At 50.4% G+C, this 18028-nt stretch overlaps 1 protein-coding gene across 1 annotated transcript in view; it reads left to right on the top strand.

The window, feature by feature from the left end:
- Positions 1–16493, top strand: part of BRINP2 (BMP/retinoic acid inducible neural specific 2) — a 92086-nt gene extending 75593 nt beyond the window's left edge. The window contains exons 5-8 of the mRNA XM_039881412.1: positions 7199–7304; positions 9921–10157; positions 12661–12883; positions 14438–16493. Coding sequence (XP_039737346.1) covers positions 7199–7304; positions 9921–10157; positions 12661–12883; positions 14438–15554 — 1683 coding nt within the window. The 3' untranslated portion in view covers positions 15555–16493. The remainder of the gene's footprint in view (positions 1–7198; positions 7305–9920; positions 10158–12660; positions 12884–14437) is intronic.
- Positions 16494–18028: the final 1535 nt, after the last annotated feature.

Below are 18028 nucleotides of genomic sequence, written 5' to 3'. Positions count from 1 at the left end.
CTAGACTTCCCGCCCCCACCCTCAGCTCCCAGATTCACCCTCCATGCTGCTCGCACGGGTGCAAAACCATCATCTCATGTCATCCGCATGCTTAAATTCCTTCAATGGCTTCTGACTGTACATGGAACGGAGCCCAAGCCACTGTCCCCCAGACAGGGTGGCAGGCGTGTGACACGAGGGAAAGAACATGGGTTCAAACTCAAGAGTCTGATTTCAGCCACTGCTCACAGCAGGGCTTCGAACAAGTTCTCAAACTTCTCTCAACCTCAGTCTGCTCATCCTAAAATTGTTGAGCAATTAGAATAACTTCGACCTTGAAGGATTTCTGTGAAGATCAACTAAGAACGTGTATGGAAAGCAAGAGCTACAGCCCAACTGGAGATTGAAAAGGGCTGATTCCTCTTCTTAATAAAAGTGTAAGGCCATGGAAGATCTACCCGTGCTGTCTTTTTAGTTTCATCTCTTCTCGACCCATTTCCTTCTCAACCACCAGCATAAGTGACTTATCACTTATATCATGTAATCCGGTCCTATCTAACTACCCATCTTTATTCAAACATAGCGGGCTCTTATGTCTCTCTCCTTGGCACTTGCTGTTTGTTTCGCGTGCAATGCTCATCTATTCACCTGAGTGACTCTTCACCCTTCTTTGCCCAACTCAAAAAGGGAACCTTTATGAAGACTTTCCTGACTCCCAAGGTAGTTAAATGCCCCTCCTCAGTGTTTCATGCACGTGCCTCTTTGACAGGGTTTACCAGCTGAACTATAATTGCTAGATGACACGAGACTATGAGGTCCTTGTGGGAGGGACTGGGTCTTCTTTATTGTTGGCTCCCAGTGAGAGTACAGAGCTGCCACATTATGGGTAATGGATAAAGGTTTCTAGAGTGAGTGAGTGAGTGAGTGAGTGAATGAATGAATGAATGAATGAAGTCACCAACCCCATTTTCCATATGGCTTAGGGTCTTCTCAGTGTGTGTGCAAGTGTATGTAAGTATGTTTAGTTGAAAAAAAAAAACAAATCTACTCAAGGTAGCTTGAGAATAAAGATGGTTTACTAAGACAACTTTGGTGACAAATATCACAGATGTCCAAGAATAAGACACAAGACCCAGTGCAGACACATGAGACTTATAAAAGGACAGTAATGTTCCCAGGCTACTCTCTCTGTTTCTTGTTAGAACACGTGTCTCTACTTTTTCATGTCCACCTGCTTCATCTACCTGCATCTCTTGTCCAAGTTCTTGCCTCTATTTATTCCGGACTTTTCCGTATACCAATGACTTCAGCTTACATGTAGCTTTGCCTGGTTCTGGAGTTGACTCTGGGCCTGACCGAATATGATCTTTCTGTTTTATCTCTCAGCCAATGCCAGCAGGGCAGGGACCACTCTACTGTCCAATATTGTATTCTCAGGTCCTGGTGATTGATATTCATTTATTCTGAATTTTGTAAGTGTCCACAATCACCCTTTAAATTTTTTATTCTCAGTGTCATGGGTCTAAATTCTCTAGAGTAATTAAGAGGTTGCTCTAGATCTAGAGTAATCTGCTTCAGAGTCCATCCTAGTCCAATACGAAGAGTGGGGGCTGCACAGCCTCAACTATGGCTTATTGGACCCACCTCTTTCATAAATTCTGTGGGTTGTGGAGAGGTGACAGGCACCCCAAACCACATCTATTGATAGCGTCTGTGGCTATACTTTTTCTGGAACTAGAGACACTGCCCATGTCCTCAAGGCCACCATCCTCAGAAGCCTCTTTTTGGACCTCCTCCAATCACACATGGAATGTGAGATGACCATTCAGCTTCCAATGGGCTGACCGACCTGGAGCTTCTCTGCTGAGGAATACAAAGCATTCTCCCCATGGAATGTAACTCAGAGAACCACAGGAAAACAAAGATCTTTTAGTGTTTTCTCCTACCTCCACTCCTCCAAGTCTTCATCTCTACATAACTTAGTGGGGTCTAGAGACCTGTGTGACCTGTCCGAGGACACACTGCCAAGCTAAGGAGCACAGGGGGTGTCGGCAACCCATCCCACAGCCCTGCTCGCTGGATAGAGTTGGTCTCTGCTTTGTCCTGAAAGTAAATACGTTCTGCCTCTAAAAGTATTCTTCGCTCTGACACACTTAGCACAGCTACAAATCTAGGTAGCCAGTAGACTGGGGGACATCCTTTCCAGCCAACACGTGTGTTGGTGCTATGGCATCTGCCACCAACTTGCCTCTCCTGACATGCCTTGGTAGCACTTGAGCTGGCTTCCAGCATGGTCGTCACTCTGGGTGGAAGCGGGCGGCGGAGAAGGACTCTGCTCACCTACTCAGCCTCGGTGAAAGGAAGATCCTCCAGCAAATCCGCCTGTTTCTTGTTTCTCTAAGCAGGTGTGTACTCTTACTTCTCACCCTATGTTAGCAAATTCTTTTCACTAACCCAGAAAAAGAGGTCCTCTGCCCGCTCCTGTTTATCCAACACATTTCTCTGAGACCCCACTGCAATCGCCCTCTGTGGCAAGATCTATCCTGATCAGCGCACACCTCCAGTGTTGGATTTGTCACCTTCTCCTGCAGCTGTCTGCATCCCCATCTGTGCCTCCTCATGCCCACCATGACAGGAGGGCTTAGAGCAGTGGGGACTCTGCTGCATGCCTACAGTTCCGGGTCCTTTCACAGTGTCTGACAAGTGGTGAGACACTCAATAAAATGCTTGATAGGTGAAGGCAGGCTACATGGTATGGTGAAAAACAAACTTACTCAAGCGAGAAGATTTGAGATTGAGTTTCAGCCTTGACGCTTACTATTACTATGACCTTGAGAAGTCCTGAGCTTAACATGGAGTTAGCAATTGTTTGACTTACTTTTATCCAGGGCTCGCATTCAGCTGCTATGGCTACATGGTTATTAAAATACTAAAACACTTCCATACCAGCTGGTAAAAAGTCTTCACACCAACCACCTGTGTGCCACCCTAACCACCTGACCCCTCCCCTGAAAGCCCCTGTTCCCCCCTTGATAGTAACCAAAGGGCCAAGGCACCATGGGGGGCCTCTAGGTCCCTGCTTTGGGACCCCTTCTGATCTGTGAGCACACTGCCGTCCTGTCCATAAATACTGTGATTATCACCCTTGACTTTACCATAGAGTTGGGGTGGCACTGAATGGCATAGTTCACACGAAAACACTTTGCAAACTGTAAAAGGCTGAATATGCACCCACCCTGTCCGTCATTCCCGAGAAGGGATCAGAGCCATACAGGGTGGTGGGGACACACCTGAGTTGTGGCTCACCCTCTGTTTAATCGAAGGCTGAGGAGGAGCTTGGTGTGGAGGACTTGAGATGCTCCTGAGCTGACTGCACAGAACCCCCACAAAAGTCCAGGTGGACCCCAGGAGGGCACGGTTCTCACAAAGCGCCCTTAAAACACCTGTCGGAACTCCTCACCGCAGCGGCCTGGGACTCAGTGTGCAGCTCTTTCAAGCACACACACCATCAGCTCTGCTCTCCAGGTGGCGGCCCTATTGCTCGCAATTAGAAGCCCATTTGACATGCCCTCAGCCTCGCAGGTGTCCCCCTAGGTAGAAGGAGAGCAGCCTGCCGGAAGCGAAGGGCAGGAGAGGAGAGCCGGCTGGCTGGAATGGGGGTTCGAATGATCTGGTATTTATGGGAAATTGGATGTGCTAATGAACCTGAGATCCATCAGGGCTTTCTAATGGCAGGCTGGTCTCTGTCAACAGACCAATTAGCACACAATTATTTTCCCTTTCTGGAAGCTTATTTGAGACGTTCTTTGAAGTGCGCCTGAGTGAACTGCACTTTCCATTAGCTCTCTGGGTTCCTTTTTACCATCTGTGGGACCTGTCGTCCGAGAAAGGCACAGGCTTCTCAGGACCGGCTCTGCAGGACTCTGGGCTTTCGTCACTTGGCCTTCCTGCTTGTCAAATCTCCCAGCCCGACCCCGCCCCCCCCACCACCATTCCACTTGTCTCAGGAGGACAGAGGGGCTCAGAGCAGAGCAGCAGGAGGAAGAGCAAGGACTTTGGGATCCAGTGACACCAGAGTGGGCCCTCCTCAGCCCTGGAGACCTGGATCGTCCCTCTCACGGGAAATGAGTGTGGGTGTCACGGTCTCGGTCTCTTCCTCATTCCTACCCTGCGCCTCAACCAACAAAGCGAAGCCACTCACGCCCTTTCAATGACTTGCCTGACTGGCTGTCCTCTCGCGGATCTGACTTTTGGAAATAGCAATGTGAATGAAGCACAGGAGAGAGCTCCAGGGGCCCAGAACATTGACAAGATGGTGGGGGGGAGGCAGAGTGGCGGGAGGGAGGGACAGTGCTGTGACAACGGAGAGGAAGGTGGCTGTGCTGCCTCCTCCCTGGGAGTCGCCCGGCTCCTACATAAGGTGTGTAGCTGCCTCCCTGCCTGGACCTGATGCTGCTGAGTGACCACCTCAGCGGGGGGGAGTGGATGGACAACCCAGTACAAGCTCTGTGACAGCGTGCTGGCCGGCTCACCTGGAGCTGGGGACAGGCACGTCTCCCAAACAGCACACCTGCCATCCCACACTGCCCTCAGCCCACCCCATTCGCAGAGGGGCAGGCTCTTCCAGAACAGGTAGGCTAGTCCTTAGCCACAGCTCTTACAGAGACTGTTCTTCCGTACAGACAGAGAAGGCTTCACTTTGAAATAAGGCAGCACCCAACTTCCCACTTCAGTCTGGCAACTTGCCACCCACTCAGCACAGAGGCACAGTTCAGCACTCAGTGCCCACCTGTGGAGGGAGGCGGGCCCGCGTGTAACAGGCAGAACACAGGGAGTGTGGAAACGTGCTTCCGGTGATCTATAAACTCCTGTGGTGGTGACCATGGCTTGCTCACTGTGAGTTCTGCTTGCTCCGTGGGTATTGGCTAAATGAATAAGTGAGTGAATGAAAGAATGAGTCGAACGAATCCTAGCCCTGCAGGTGACTAGCTGTGTGCCCTGCAATAAGGCATGTAACCTACCTGGCCTGGGTTTCCGGTCCATAACATCGGGATGCTGTAACCTCAGGCTGTAGAGTTTGTTTTGCATCCGGTTCACATTCTGAGAAGGGAGATCACTACCATATGTTTGGGGCACTGGGCTGTTTGAAATATTTGTTCTTAAGAGTAATGTCATCTAAAGGGGTTTAACTCACTTTGCTTTTTACAGTCCACTGACATGCCCTCACAAGAGACACCAGGGCAATGAACTGGCATCTGGGGACTCGAAAGTTAATACCCTGTGTCAGCTACTCAGCAGTGTCGGACACTGTAACCCTCCAAACCCTGGTTTCCTTCTGTGGAGACCAACAGTGGTGATTTATCCCAGAGAGTTCCTGTGAAGGGTAGATGGAATGACCTTGGAGGATGAACTTGGAAAACTCTAGAGAGGCTGTTCCTGGCCCTGTCACCATCTCGTTGTCTCTCTTCATTCAGGCTAAGCCTTGCTGCTTCTCAGTGCCATGTCATTGTTGCCGCTTGGTCTTTGCCATCTCTTTTCATCCCAATTCCCTCACCCTTCCTTCCCACCCCTGCTTGTCCTTCAAGACCAATTCATGGCTCACTTCCTCCATGAAGCCTTCTTTGACTACCTTAATCTACAAAGATCTTGCCCGTCTCTCTCCCCACTATATCCTAAGTCAGTATCGCACCCCCTCTCACTTGATTACTCTGTTCCATGTGTATTTTTTAAGCCCAAGTGTACTAAATTCCCTTTAAGAATGTCACTTAATACCTTGGTATTCACGATGGTAACTAGCGGCTTGCTAGACACACATACCACACACGTTCGAACCTATGTGTTTTAGGCCACGCTGCCCCTTCTTTTCCTCAGAGTACCTTTCCCTTCCTTCTCTTCCTGTCCACTTGCTGCTTATCTTCAAGGACCAACTCAGGTGGCATCTTCTCTGCTACTTCTTTCCTTGTTTTCCCTTTGTTCAGAGCTGCACCTTCCCCAGTGCTCATTACGACACGTGGCCTCTGCTCGACTTGGATGTGTATCAGTCAGTTGTGTATGGACCCAGCCCCCTACGGGTTGTATTCTCCTTAGGACAGAGCATATAACGTGTGTATTTTGTGCCCGTCCTTCCACCCTCCAAAGCTTAGAACCTATTACTCACACATTCTCCAGTTTATTGAGTATCTACTATGTGCCAGATACCGCTGACAACATGGTGAGCCAAATTAACGTGCGCGTACTCCCGTGGAGCCTTTGGTGTGTAGAGAACCAGACATGACCAAAATACTTGCAGGAAAGGATGGAAAACGGCAGCCCGTATGCCTGCTGCAGAGCAGTGTGCCTGGGAGAGGAGGTCGGAGGGATCAGGGCAGATTGCCTTGAAGAACTTTGGGAAAGACGCTCGACGAATGTTTGATGGATTGTGTGGAATTGAAACAGTGACTGCTCAATAAATACTCGTTGATTGGTTGATTGATTGTTGGCAAAGCTTTCAGAGATCCGGAGAAGAAAGGGCCTCAGGTCCCCATCATTCTTATTACATAATTATTTCAGCGCATGTCAAGCTCTGTATTTTTCATCTTATACTTTAAACATCAGGGGAAAACTGATAGGCCAACTTTATAATATTTTAAAAAGACTCCATGGTGTTTTGGAATATTACATGCCTATAACACTTTATGTATATTTAAAATACTTATTAAAATATGAAGTAAGCCCATGGCTGATTTTCTCAAAGGACTTCTCAGTGCCAAGGTGGGACTTAAATGTTTAATACTAATAATAATACTCATAACTCCTATTTCTCTAGTGCTTTTCATCTTTGGGATCCCTAAAGCCTGTGAGCACCATGTCAAGCGGATACAGCTGGCTCACCGGCAGGCCAACAGCCTCCACATCTGGCCCCCTGTCTTCCTCTGGGGGAGAGAAGCGGGGACTCTGGCTTAAAAGTCTAACACAGGCTTCCTCTGCCTAAGTTGAATTTTCTCCTCCTGGACAGAAATTCTTTGGGGCTCCCTCCGAAAGGCTCCCACTACGTACAACTGCTGCTGCCAGCCGTACACCAAAAGTGGCTTTACGCTCCTGGGGTGGGGGAACACAGGTCGTTCCTTCGGCCAGTCAAAGACAGGACACAGAGCCTGAGACCGGACGACTGGAGGTGGGGAGTGCGAAGGGAAAGCCTCCCCTTGCTGTCCACACCCACGCTCTGCCCTCCCTTCTCCAGGTCACGGAGACCAGGACCGGCCCTCTGGGCTGCAGCAACTACGACAACCTGGACTCGGTCAGCTCTGTCCTGGTGCAGAGTCCAGAGAACAAAGTGCAGCTGCTCGGTAAGCCGCAGTGTGACGGTTCGCACACTTTCCCCATCGCTGAAAGGCTTGGACCACCAAGAAGTGGGAGAACCCCCTGCCTGCCCCATTAACTTACTTAACCCTGCTTAAGACAAGAACTACCAAGAGTTCTGGGCCATGTACTTCACGACTGTCCATCATCCTCTTGTGCAAACTTCTGGCATGGTTTGCCCCACGCCCAAGACCCGTTGCTCGTACCAGTCACCACCCAAATCCTCCCCCTCATAGTCCTTCCAAGAACTCTGTCACCGTCCTGCAGCAATAGCATGTCCACCCCTATGTGCCTTGTCCTAGTTCAGTGATATCCTTTGTTGCCCAAAGAACCTTCCGCCATGTCCTAAGGACACACTGGGAACAGCTGGCCTTTGTAAAGTGGTTATGGAGCCACCATCTCTAGCTCAAGTAAGAACTATACAAACTGTGGACCCATTGGTTCCCCCCGAGAGTGGCCCCTGCTTTCCGCTATTATCCTGCAGCCTTCCGGGGGGCAGGGGGTGGGGGGCGCACAGCCAGGAGAAGAGTTTGGGAGGAATGAGAACCTTGACTGGGATGGAATAGGAAACATGAAACGGGAAAACAGGAGAAAAGTGAAAGGAAAGGGAGGAACTCCACGAAGTCAGGAGGCCAGGTGACTCAGGGTGGCTCTCAGCTCCCGCTCTCTGTCCCCCGTCCCCCCGTCCCCCCCCACACACAGCATCCTGGTGAGGGCGCTATGCAAGCTGATTCAGACGGAGCTGCCTGGCAGTGGCAAAAGTTCATTTTTCTTAAGGCCTAACTGAATTGAACTCTGCTTAAGATATTATTGTCCCGGTATTATAAAATCAATAGCCCTCACCCAAGATCTACGATTACAAATTCCAGGCAATCTGAGCCAGATGCAACCCATAAATACCTTAGGAATCAGGAATAGATAATAAAGAGGCGTAAAAGACCCCTTTCTTTAGAGGCACCTAACGCAGTCAGCATCGCTCCCCTCCTGTGTTCCCGGATGGGCCGCATTTGTGTCTGGAAATAAGTGATGAGTGACGTTCAGAATGCCTGGTGGTTCATTTGGAATAGTTTATGCCATTTAATTTTATAGCCCATCACTCATGCAGACTTTGCTCAAGGCACTTATTTTATAGCGATGGGAACCGTGATGAGGAGGAGGAGGGAGAAATGGGGGAGGCGAAGGGAACAAGCCCGCAGAGGGCGAGTGCGGAGAGCTAGCCTGTGCGCGGGGCCTGCGGGGAGGGCTGCTCGAGCACCACCGCGGGCACGGAGTCGAGCCGGAACATTCAGGAGCAGTTCAGAATAGGAGGTAAATCGCAACCAGGCGGCCCCATAACCACTGCTGCTGCAGTTCTAAGCTATAGGTAGAGGGCTGCTGAGACCGCGACCCTTACTTTGGGCTCCCCGATTTCGTGCCAAGGACAAGGTCAAGAGTGTAAAACTAAAGAGCTGGCAGACATTTGAGGAAATGGGGGCTCATCCTCTCCAGAAGTCCCCACGTCCCTCACTCTCCTGGCACAGGGTCTCACAGTGTCCCTACGGGGGAGCCTGACCTTGAACCCTCCAGGCTGTGTCCAAAGACATGTTTATTCTTTGTTCATCCTCTGATATACTTTCAACAGCCACTCTGTGTGGCTTGAAGCCAATTAGGAGTCTATTCCCCTAGCGGTAAACTAACATCTACTACAGATGGGTGGGAAAACTATAGCTTTAGTGGATTATATCCAAGATCAAGGGAAGCTAATCACAAGAGAACTGAGAGCCATTCCTATCTCTCCAGGCCTGACCAACCTTGGGGTGTCTATGACTGACTACCCTACTTTTAAATGTCCTCAAGAGTTAAGTCACAGCGAGATGGGGCGACCAGTTCAAGTTATGCTGTGAGACCAGATGGGACAAGGGCAAGGTCTGACACCAAGCTGACCTCACTAGTACTGTGACTTGGGCAGGTCCCTGAGGTCACTGGACTTGGATTTCCTCATTCACTAGCGCCTTAGTATGACCACAGTATGATCTCATGCTTGAGATCGTAGATGAGATGATGTGGTGTACTTTCCACACACGCCACCACGTACCCACACTACCGGTCCCTGCTTCCAAACCAGGGCTGGGGTGGGAGGCCCAGGAAGATAAGCATTTGTTAATGTCCTAGGATGCCTGCTGCTAATCTCAGTGAAGCTAGAAACAGGATGGCTATCAGAGGCAAAGCAAAAAGCCCATCAAGGCTTGATTCTTCCCCCATGAGAGCTGTAAGCTCTTCTTTTATCTGAAACATCTTCCTGTTTCCATCCTAGAAATGCTGATGTGTAGCCAATAAGCCCGTTCATGTGATATGCATGCTCTCGATTTGGCTGATGTAAGGGGTTCGACAAAGCCTTGGGCTTTGATGCGCCTCATCTGCATTTTCAGATCCTCCCCCATCTGTCACTGGGGCAGCCCTCTCTCCCAACCAGTTCAGCAGGAATTAGGCCCTGGGGTGACCGTTCTTGGGCCTGGGATTCACAAGGCGGCAGAACCCCAGCTGGGGCTCCTGCAGCCTTGGGTGAGGGAAACTGAGTCCCCGCTGGTTCTGCCTGGTGATTCCCTGACAAGCCCTTTCCCTAGGCCTGCAGGTGCTGCTACCTGAGTACCTGCGTGAGCGCTTCGTGGCTGCGGCGCTCAGCTACATCACCTGCAGCTCTGAGGGTGAGCTCATCTGCAAGGAGAATGACTGCTGGTGCAAGTGTGGCCCCACCTTCCCAGAATGCAACTGTCCTGACGCCGACATCCAGGCCATGGAGACCAGCCTGCTGCAGATCCAGGAATCCTGGGCCACTCACAACCGGCAGTTCGAGGAGTCAGGTGAGCAGTTGGTTGTCCCAGACTCCCTCCCTGTCAATGGGAGGTGGTTGTGAAGTATAGGGCAAGATCATGGGGAACTCAGCTTGGATTCTGCTTTGCCACTTCTGGTCACGGTGACCTCAAGCAGATTCTATCTCCATGGAGTCTCAAGTTGTTTCTCTTTGTTCTAGATGTAAATGGACATAGAACCTACCAAAGGGAAGTGTTTTAAGGACTTAATAAGCCACACCAAATGTAATTGAGGGCATAGATTTGTCTGTCTTGTTTGCTATGGATTCCACAGCGCCTAGAACAGTGCTTGCAAGTAAGATGCACAATAAATATTTGCTGAATGAATAAAGTTCATCAACAGTTCTAGGAGACCCAGTACGTGCTAAGTGTTGCTGGTTGTTGGTATAACTAATATCGGTGTTACCTTGAGACCTAGATTCCAAGGACTTGGTTTTGCATCCTTGCTCTGCCTTGAGGTCAGAATGTTTGTATCCCCGCTCCGCCCCCTCCACATTCATATGTTGAAAATCTAACGCCCAAGGCGATGGTATTAGGAGGTGGAGCTTTGAGAAGTGATTAGGTCCTGCGGGCAGAGCCCTCATGAATGGGATTAGTGAACCCTTATAAGAGAGGCCCTGAGAGATTTCTCACCCCTTCTACTGTGTGAGGACACAGTGGGAAGTCACCCATCTGCAGCCTTGAAGAGGGCTCTCACTAGAACTTGACCATGCTGGAGCCCCGATCGCGGACTTCCAGCATCCAGAACTGTGAGAAATAAATTTCTGTTGTTTGTAAGCCACCATGTCCGTGGTATTTTGTTACAGCAGCTGAAAAGACCGAGACACCCTATTACTGATCAGCTCTATGAACTTGGATTGACCAGGCAGCTTCTCAGTGCCTGTCTCCTCATCTGTTAAAGACGGAAAGTAATAATAGCAGTTGGATAGAAGGCTTTATGGGATAATTTAGATAAAATAATCTAAAAAGAACTCTGCATAGTATATTCATACGTTTCAATACTAAATGAATGCTAGTTATGTGGATATATCTCAAAAACATAATGTTGGATAAAACAAAACAAGATGAAAAAGGTCATATATTGTGTACATGTTTCTATTTCTATAACATTTATATATAATGCTATAGTATAATAATTTACTAAAATAACACATACTTAATACTATTTATATGATGTTTAAAAACAATACTTAATATTTCTCAGTTGTAGAAAACATTAAAAAATGTGATAATGATTAAAATAATATCCAAGAATGGTTACAATTAGATGGAGATGAAGCAAAAGCTTGGGGTCTTCAAGCATAATTGCTTTGCTTTATTTCCTAAAAAAAAAAAAATTCTGAAGCCAATATGGCAAAATGCCGAATTGTAGGTGGCTGGCACATGGGAGCTTATCTCGTTATTCTCCATACTCTTTTATATGCTTAAAGGTTTCATAAAGAGAAGTATGCACATGCTAGTCGCGAGCTTCATTACTAGGGGTGATTCTCCAGCCTTCTTGGGAGCGGGGCGGGGATGCAGAACCAGGTGCTTGGGAAATCAGAATGAGGTGAGGCCCCAAGCACTGTCATTTCAAGTCCTAGACAAGGTATTAGCAGCTAAGAAGAATATCACTTTCCAGACCTCCACCCAGCTGCTTTTGGTAACCGTGGTAAATGCTTGATAACCCTTCAATGTGTGATTTCGGGTTTTCAGCACCTTAAGTTACCGTGAACGAGTAAATGAGGAGTCTCAGCACCTCCACCAGCAGACAGGGAGGTGGCAGGCCCCCAGTACGATCAGAACCATGGACAGAGACCTGAGCATGCATTCAGAAAACATGCTGTGCCAGGCAGGAAGCTCTCAGAAGTCAGAGTTGCAGTACAAGCTGAGAACCGGAAAGCACATAGCTTCTGGATTCGCTACAGAAAAGAAAGGGTACTGGCTATGGGTCAAAGCTTGAAAGAAAGCAAGTGTACCCCCGAGTCAGAGAGAAGGATGGGGAGAGGGGTGGCTGCTCTCAGAGACTGAAAGGTTTGTGGGAAGATATCTGAGCTGGGTGCTCTAGCTTCTCTGTGTCCGCGCTGGCTGGCCTTGTGAACGCTCATCTCCGTGAGCGCCTCACATTTTCCACAAGGGCATTGTGGTGTTGCTGAAGAAGACTGGCCTGAGAGTGCTGTCAAGGACTTATCAGGAGGTACAAAGAGGAGACGAGATGTGTCCCAAGGTCATTGGCAGAAGAAGGGCCTCTGGCCCCTTGGATGGTGAGAGAGTTGCTTTGAAGTTCAGAAACATATTAAGGACAGGAGAGATGAAAAAGAGTCCTGAGTGATAGTTTATGAAATGTTCATTATTTCTCAATAAAGCTATTAAAAAATAAATAACTGGGAGAGTGGATGGGAAGGCTCCTTCTGCATTCAATGACTCTGAAGGGCCGGCTGGGTTGGGGGGGGGAGCTGCCCCTTCTGGGTCTGCCCGGCTCTCCCTCGGCTCAGCCCTATGTCCCTGCCCGCAGAGGAATTCCAGGCCCTGCTGAGAAGGCTGCCTGACGACAGGTTCCTGAACTGCACAGCCATCGCCCAGTTCTGGGCCACGGACACCAGCCTCCAGCACCGCTACCAGCAGCTGGGAGACAGCCTGAGGGTGCTACTCAAGAAGACCCAGCGCACTGTCCGCCGGCTGTTCAACCTGTGCAAGCGCTGCCACCGGCAGCCTCGCTTCCGCCTGCCCAAGGAAAGGTGAGCAACCCCAGGTGCCAGAGCTCAGCACCGCCTCCCCACAGCTGTGGCCGGGGAGGACCCGTCGTCCAACCTGGGACATCCAGGAGCGGAGCCCCACACACAGCCTTTCAGATTCTCCTGTCACCTTCACCTACTCGCACGGTGAAAAGGAGAGGCCAATGTTACTTTTATACAAACGACAGGAGATTCAAATGTTAGTTTAACAACACTCTAATTCTCACCTAGTTCCATTTTAATAAGGATTTTAGGAAAGGAAGGGGTGGAGTCAATACTCCATGGGATGAGAAACACACGCATCGGATTGTTTCAAACAAGTGACAGCTCCGAGTCCCGCGGGGAAAGAAGGCTGAGTCCCCACGCCCTCGGGAACAGAGTGGGGCCGTGTCATCGTGGGCACTTACTCCTTCATCCTTTCGTGCGTGCATCTGATTAAGTTCACACTGCATGTGCTATCATTAAGCTGTGGGGGATATTTATTAATTTGGAAGATTTAATAAATATCTGGAAACATAAAAACCAGAAAATTATAATTACGTGGCAGCCACTTACATTCACGTTTGTGGAACATAAATCGAAAACACGGTCAGGGAGAAGCAAAGGCCAGAGAGAAGAGCCTGCCCGGGAAGGTGGACTTGGCCAGACCGTGCGGGAGGAGGTGCAGACGGGCTGGTGCATGCGAGACGGAGCCGTCCAGCAGAGGGGAGCTGTCCTCGCCACCGTCTGATGCAGCTCTGGCCGAGGCTGGGGCAGGGAGGGAAGCGCGAGCGCAGAGGACAGGCCAGCAAGGGTTTTTGAGACGAGTTCATTCCCTTTTCGACAAATAAGTATCTAATGTTTACCAAGCACCGAGAGCAACGCTGGGCTCTGAGGACGCGCTGGTCAATACCACAGTGCCCTTGCTCTCGCCGCACTGCAGGGAAAGCATCGCGAATGGGTCAACGATAAATAAGCACAACAGTTTCCGACACTGACCGTGCCTGTGGGTCGCACAGAAACGGGGTGATGGGGTAGGGAGTGGCTGGGTGGCTCTTCAGAAAGGGGCTACAAAGACCTCTTTGAGGAGGTACCAGAAGAGCTGAAATCTAAATTTTAAGAGGGAGCGGGTCACGTAAAGTGACAGAAGCGGAGAGCAGAGGAAGGACAGAGACCGTCAAGTGGGGAAGAAGTCGGCGTGATGCTGGGACGTCTGAAGAGCCCGTTGTTAGAAGATCTTTTCCAGAAGGCTGAACACTAGATTAGAAAGATGTCGGAGAGCTTCTGGAGGCTGTCGAATAAGAGAGGGAGGCGGTACCTGGGAGGGACGAGCCTGGCTGCTCCCGCTGCAGGTTGATGCCAAATATTTCTAGTGCAGGTCCATCAGGCACCGAGCCCAGGCCCTACTCGATCTTTCCAGATGGGTACAGTAGGGTTTTCATCACTCGGAGACCTTGGCTTCTATCTTCCTCATCACCTTCCTTCCTGTTAGTCAACGTCCTGCTGACTAACTCGGGGAAGACGGCAGAGCAGTGGCTTCTTATGACTCTGGCTTTGTTTTTGTCTCCTCTCCCAAAGGTCCTTGTCCTACTGGTGGAACCGAATCCAGTCCCTCCTCTACTGCGGAGAAAGCAGCTTCCCCGGCACCTTCCTGGAGCAGAGCCACAGCTGCACCTGCCCCTATGACCAGTCTTCCTGCCAGGGCCCCATCCCCTGCGCCTTAGGCGAGGGGCCTGCGTGTGCCCACTGTGCTCCGGACAACAGCACGCGCTGTGGGAGCTGCAACCCGGGCTACGTGCTGGCCCAAGGGTTGTGCCGGCCGGAGGTGGCCGAGTCCCTCGAGAGCTTCCTGGGGCTGGAGACAGACCTGCAGGACCTGGAGCTGAAGTACCTGCTGCAGAAGCGGGACAGCCGCATCGAGGTGCACTCCATCTTCATCAGTAACGACATGCGCCTGGGCAGCTGGTTCGACCCTTCCTGGAGAAAGCGCATGCTGCTCACCCTGAAGAGCAACAAGTACAAGCCCGGGCTGGTGCACGTGATGCTGGCCTTGTCCCTGCAGATCTGCCTCACCAAGAACAGCACCCTGGAGCCTGTGATGGCCATTTATGTCAACCCCTTTGGGGGCAGCCACTCTGAGAGCTGGTTCATGCCCGTGAGTGAGGGCCACTTCCCTGACTGGGAAAGGACTAACGTGGACGCAGCTGCCCAGTGCCAAAACTGGACTATCACCTTGGGGAACAGGTGGAAGACCTTCTTTGAGACAGTCCATGTTTACCTACGGAGCCGAATCAAGTCCCTGGATGACAGCTCCAACGAGACAATCTACTATGAGCCCCTGGAGATGACCGATCCCTCTAAGAACTTGGGCTACATGAAAATCAACACCTTGCAGGTCTTCGGCTACAGCCTGCCCTTTGACCCGGATGCGATCCGGGACTTAATTCTCCAGCTGGACTACCCATATACTCAAGGTTCCCAGGACTCTGCCCTCTTGCAGCTCATAGAGCTTAGGGACCGGGTAAACCAGCTTTCCCCACCTGGCAAAGTCCGGCTGGACCTTTTCTCCTGCTTGCTCCGGCACCGGCTCAAGCTGGCCAACAATGAGGTGGGCAGGATCCAGTCTTCCCTGAGGGCTTTCAATTCCAAGCTGCCAAACCCCGTGGAGTATGAGACAGGCAAACTCTGTAGCTAATGGGGTCCCGCCCTGGTGCTGGGCAGGGAGGAGCCCGGGAATCCTGGTGCAGAGATCATCCGAGCCCTCGCCTCACTGCCAAAAGGTACTCCCTTGAGACTTGCCACACCCAGCAGATGGGACCTCGGGGCCCAGACTGAAGCAGGCAGGAAAGAAACAGCCCCTGCACACATGCATACACTCACTCTGTGTGTGCACACACAGACACACAGACACACACACACACGCACACACACACACTCCCCCTCTGGGAGGCTGCGACTCAGCGGCCTCGCATCTGTAAAGTCGGTGCTTTCTCAGACGAACGCAGTGAGGGGCGAGGAGCCAAGGGAGAGATGAAGAAGAAGAACCAGCCGAACCATGAAACAGACAAATCCTTAAAAGTGATTCTCATCATTCCAGGAAGCACGAGGGGACGAGAACGAAGGGGCGGCAGCTCCCCGTCCCCTCCGCGGAGTCACTTTTGTAATCTTTTTAAGCAGATTTCTTAAAATGGCGTTGTTTCGTGATTCCCTACATTGGTCCCTACTTTTTGTACTCTGCCTCTTCTGTGCGCCCCCCCGGACACTGACTGCTCCTCAAGCCGGCACCCTTAGGAAACAGGAGAAGTGACACCCACCGAGGACCGAGGTCGGCTCGGGCAGGCAGGTGTCCTTGCGCCTTCTCCCCTCTCCTCCATCCCTCCCTCTGGACCCTCTGCTTCCTCCGCCTGCCCGGTTTCCGGGCCCTGGCTTGTCCCATGTCCCCTCACGGTCCAGCCAGAGCTCCCAGTCCAACAACACCTGGTGTAAGACACCAGCTCCATCACGTTAGAGAGAGACAATGTATAGGGAAATGTTCTTTTCTAAAAACAAAAACAAAAATATTTATTTTGTGATTGTTTTCCTTGTCGATCTGCTCCAGGATACATATGAGTAAAAATTTACCTGGTTTAATATATTTTCAAAAGGCCTTTTTTTAGGGGAGAAAATGGGAGCGAAAGAGAAAAATAATAGGCTCCTAGGTTGCCTGGATTTTTTATTAATTGCTCCGCGAGTGACACGTGGGTGTCTGTAGATGGTGGATACTGCTGCGTGGGAGGCTGGTTGATTATTGTGTACACAAGTGGATGCACGCCTCTTTTAACTGGGTTTGTGAGGCAGGGTGTTTGTGTGTGTGTGTGTGTGTGTGAGAGAGAGAGAGAGAAAGAGAGAGAGAGAGAGAGAGTGTGTGTGTGTGTGTGTGTGTGTTCCTGGACAGACTGACAGACAATGAATAAAGAATGGAGTGAAATGGAATGAGGCAGAATTCTCCCAGAAGATCATCTGGCTGTCTGACCCTCTTTTCTTCCCAGGAGTGAGGACCAACATGGGTCCCACGGCCAGGACTGACCACCACCGGAAGCAGAGTGTGAAAGTCTTTGCTCTTTAGGGAAACTGCAGCTTTTGCACTGGGCAGATGCCGGCTAAAGGGAGCCCCTCTGCCCACGCTGCTGCCAACATCAGGACATCCCACACTCTGCATCTCACAGTCTGGGATCACCCTGAGTGGTCAAGTCAAGACGCAGACTTGACAATGGTTTCTTCCATTCTGTGTGACTTGTGACTACCACCTTCCCAGCCTAAAAATGCAGGTTTGACATATGCCACACCGAACACCGCGCCATCCTCCCCTCAGTGCCTTCCCCAGGTGGTATGAGAATCACTTCACAGCAAATCTTTTGAAGAACCGCGACTCTGTTCCCAGCACAATGCGTAGGCATGACAACTCCATTTTATTCAAGTGAAAGTCACCATATAAATACTAAGTGCCTCGTTCCCTACCTGTAGTACATCTCGGTGGGTACAAAATAAACTGGGAGACAATGAGAGGAGGGTCATGTCTACCTGCCCAAGAGCCTTCTATGTTTATCGCTGCATAGAGAAGAATCCGGTATTATATTCAATCACTGAACCATCTTTTAATCCACAGGGACCTGAAAACCTTGGTAGATAAACAGCCTAGGGCACCTTCTTCGCAACTCCCTGAAGGTTTCTATAGAGGTGGAAATGCAGAATGATGGATGAGCTAGGGATGACGAGTTATTGGCTGTCTATTTCTAGTCCAGCCACTGCTCGATTTGGAGAGTTCGCATTAAGCTCTTTGTCTATGGGAGATGGAACCAGCAGATGTCATCTTCAACAGGGCTGTCGCTGTGCCAGAAGAGGGTGCTTTTGGTGGGAAGGTTTGCCATCCTCCAAGGACAGGGTTTGAGAGGGTAAGGTCGATGCGAGCGTCTAAGGTTAGCACTCCGAGCATGCGTGCTTTCATGCTGTAGGAGTGGGTGGGCAGAGGCTTTTGCCCACAAACAGAAGGAGCACCGTGTACAGCAATATTCAGAGTGGGGAGAAGAACAATCGAAAATGTGTTGTGCTCAAAGTTAGCAGTGTGGACCCCCAGTAGCATGAAGGTAATTGCCGTGGTGGGAACGGAGCCAGCACCTGAGAGCTCACATC

Source organism: Pteropus medius, unplaced genomic scaffold (genome assembly GCF_902729225.1).
Source record: "Pteropus medius unplaced genomic scaffold, Ma_sr-lr_union100, whole genome shotgun sequence".
Taxonomy (NCBI): Eukaryota; Metazoa; Chordata; class Mammalia; order Chiroptera; family Pteropodidae; genus Pteropus; species Pteropus medius.
This window is presented reverse-complemented; position numbering and strand designations above follow the sequence as displayed.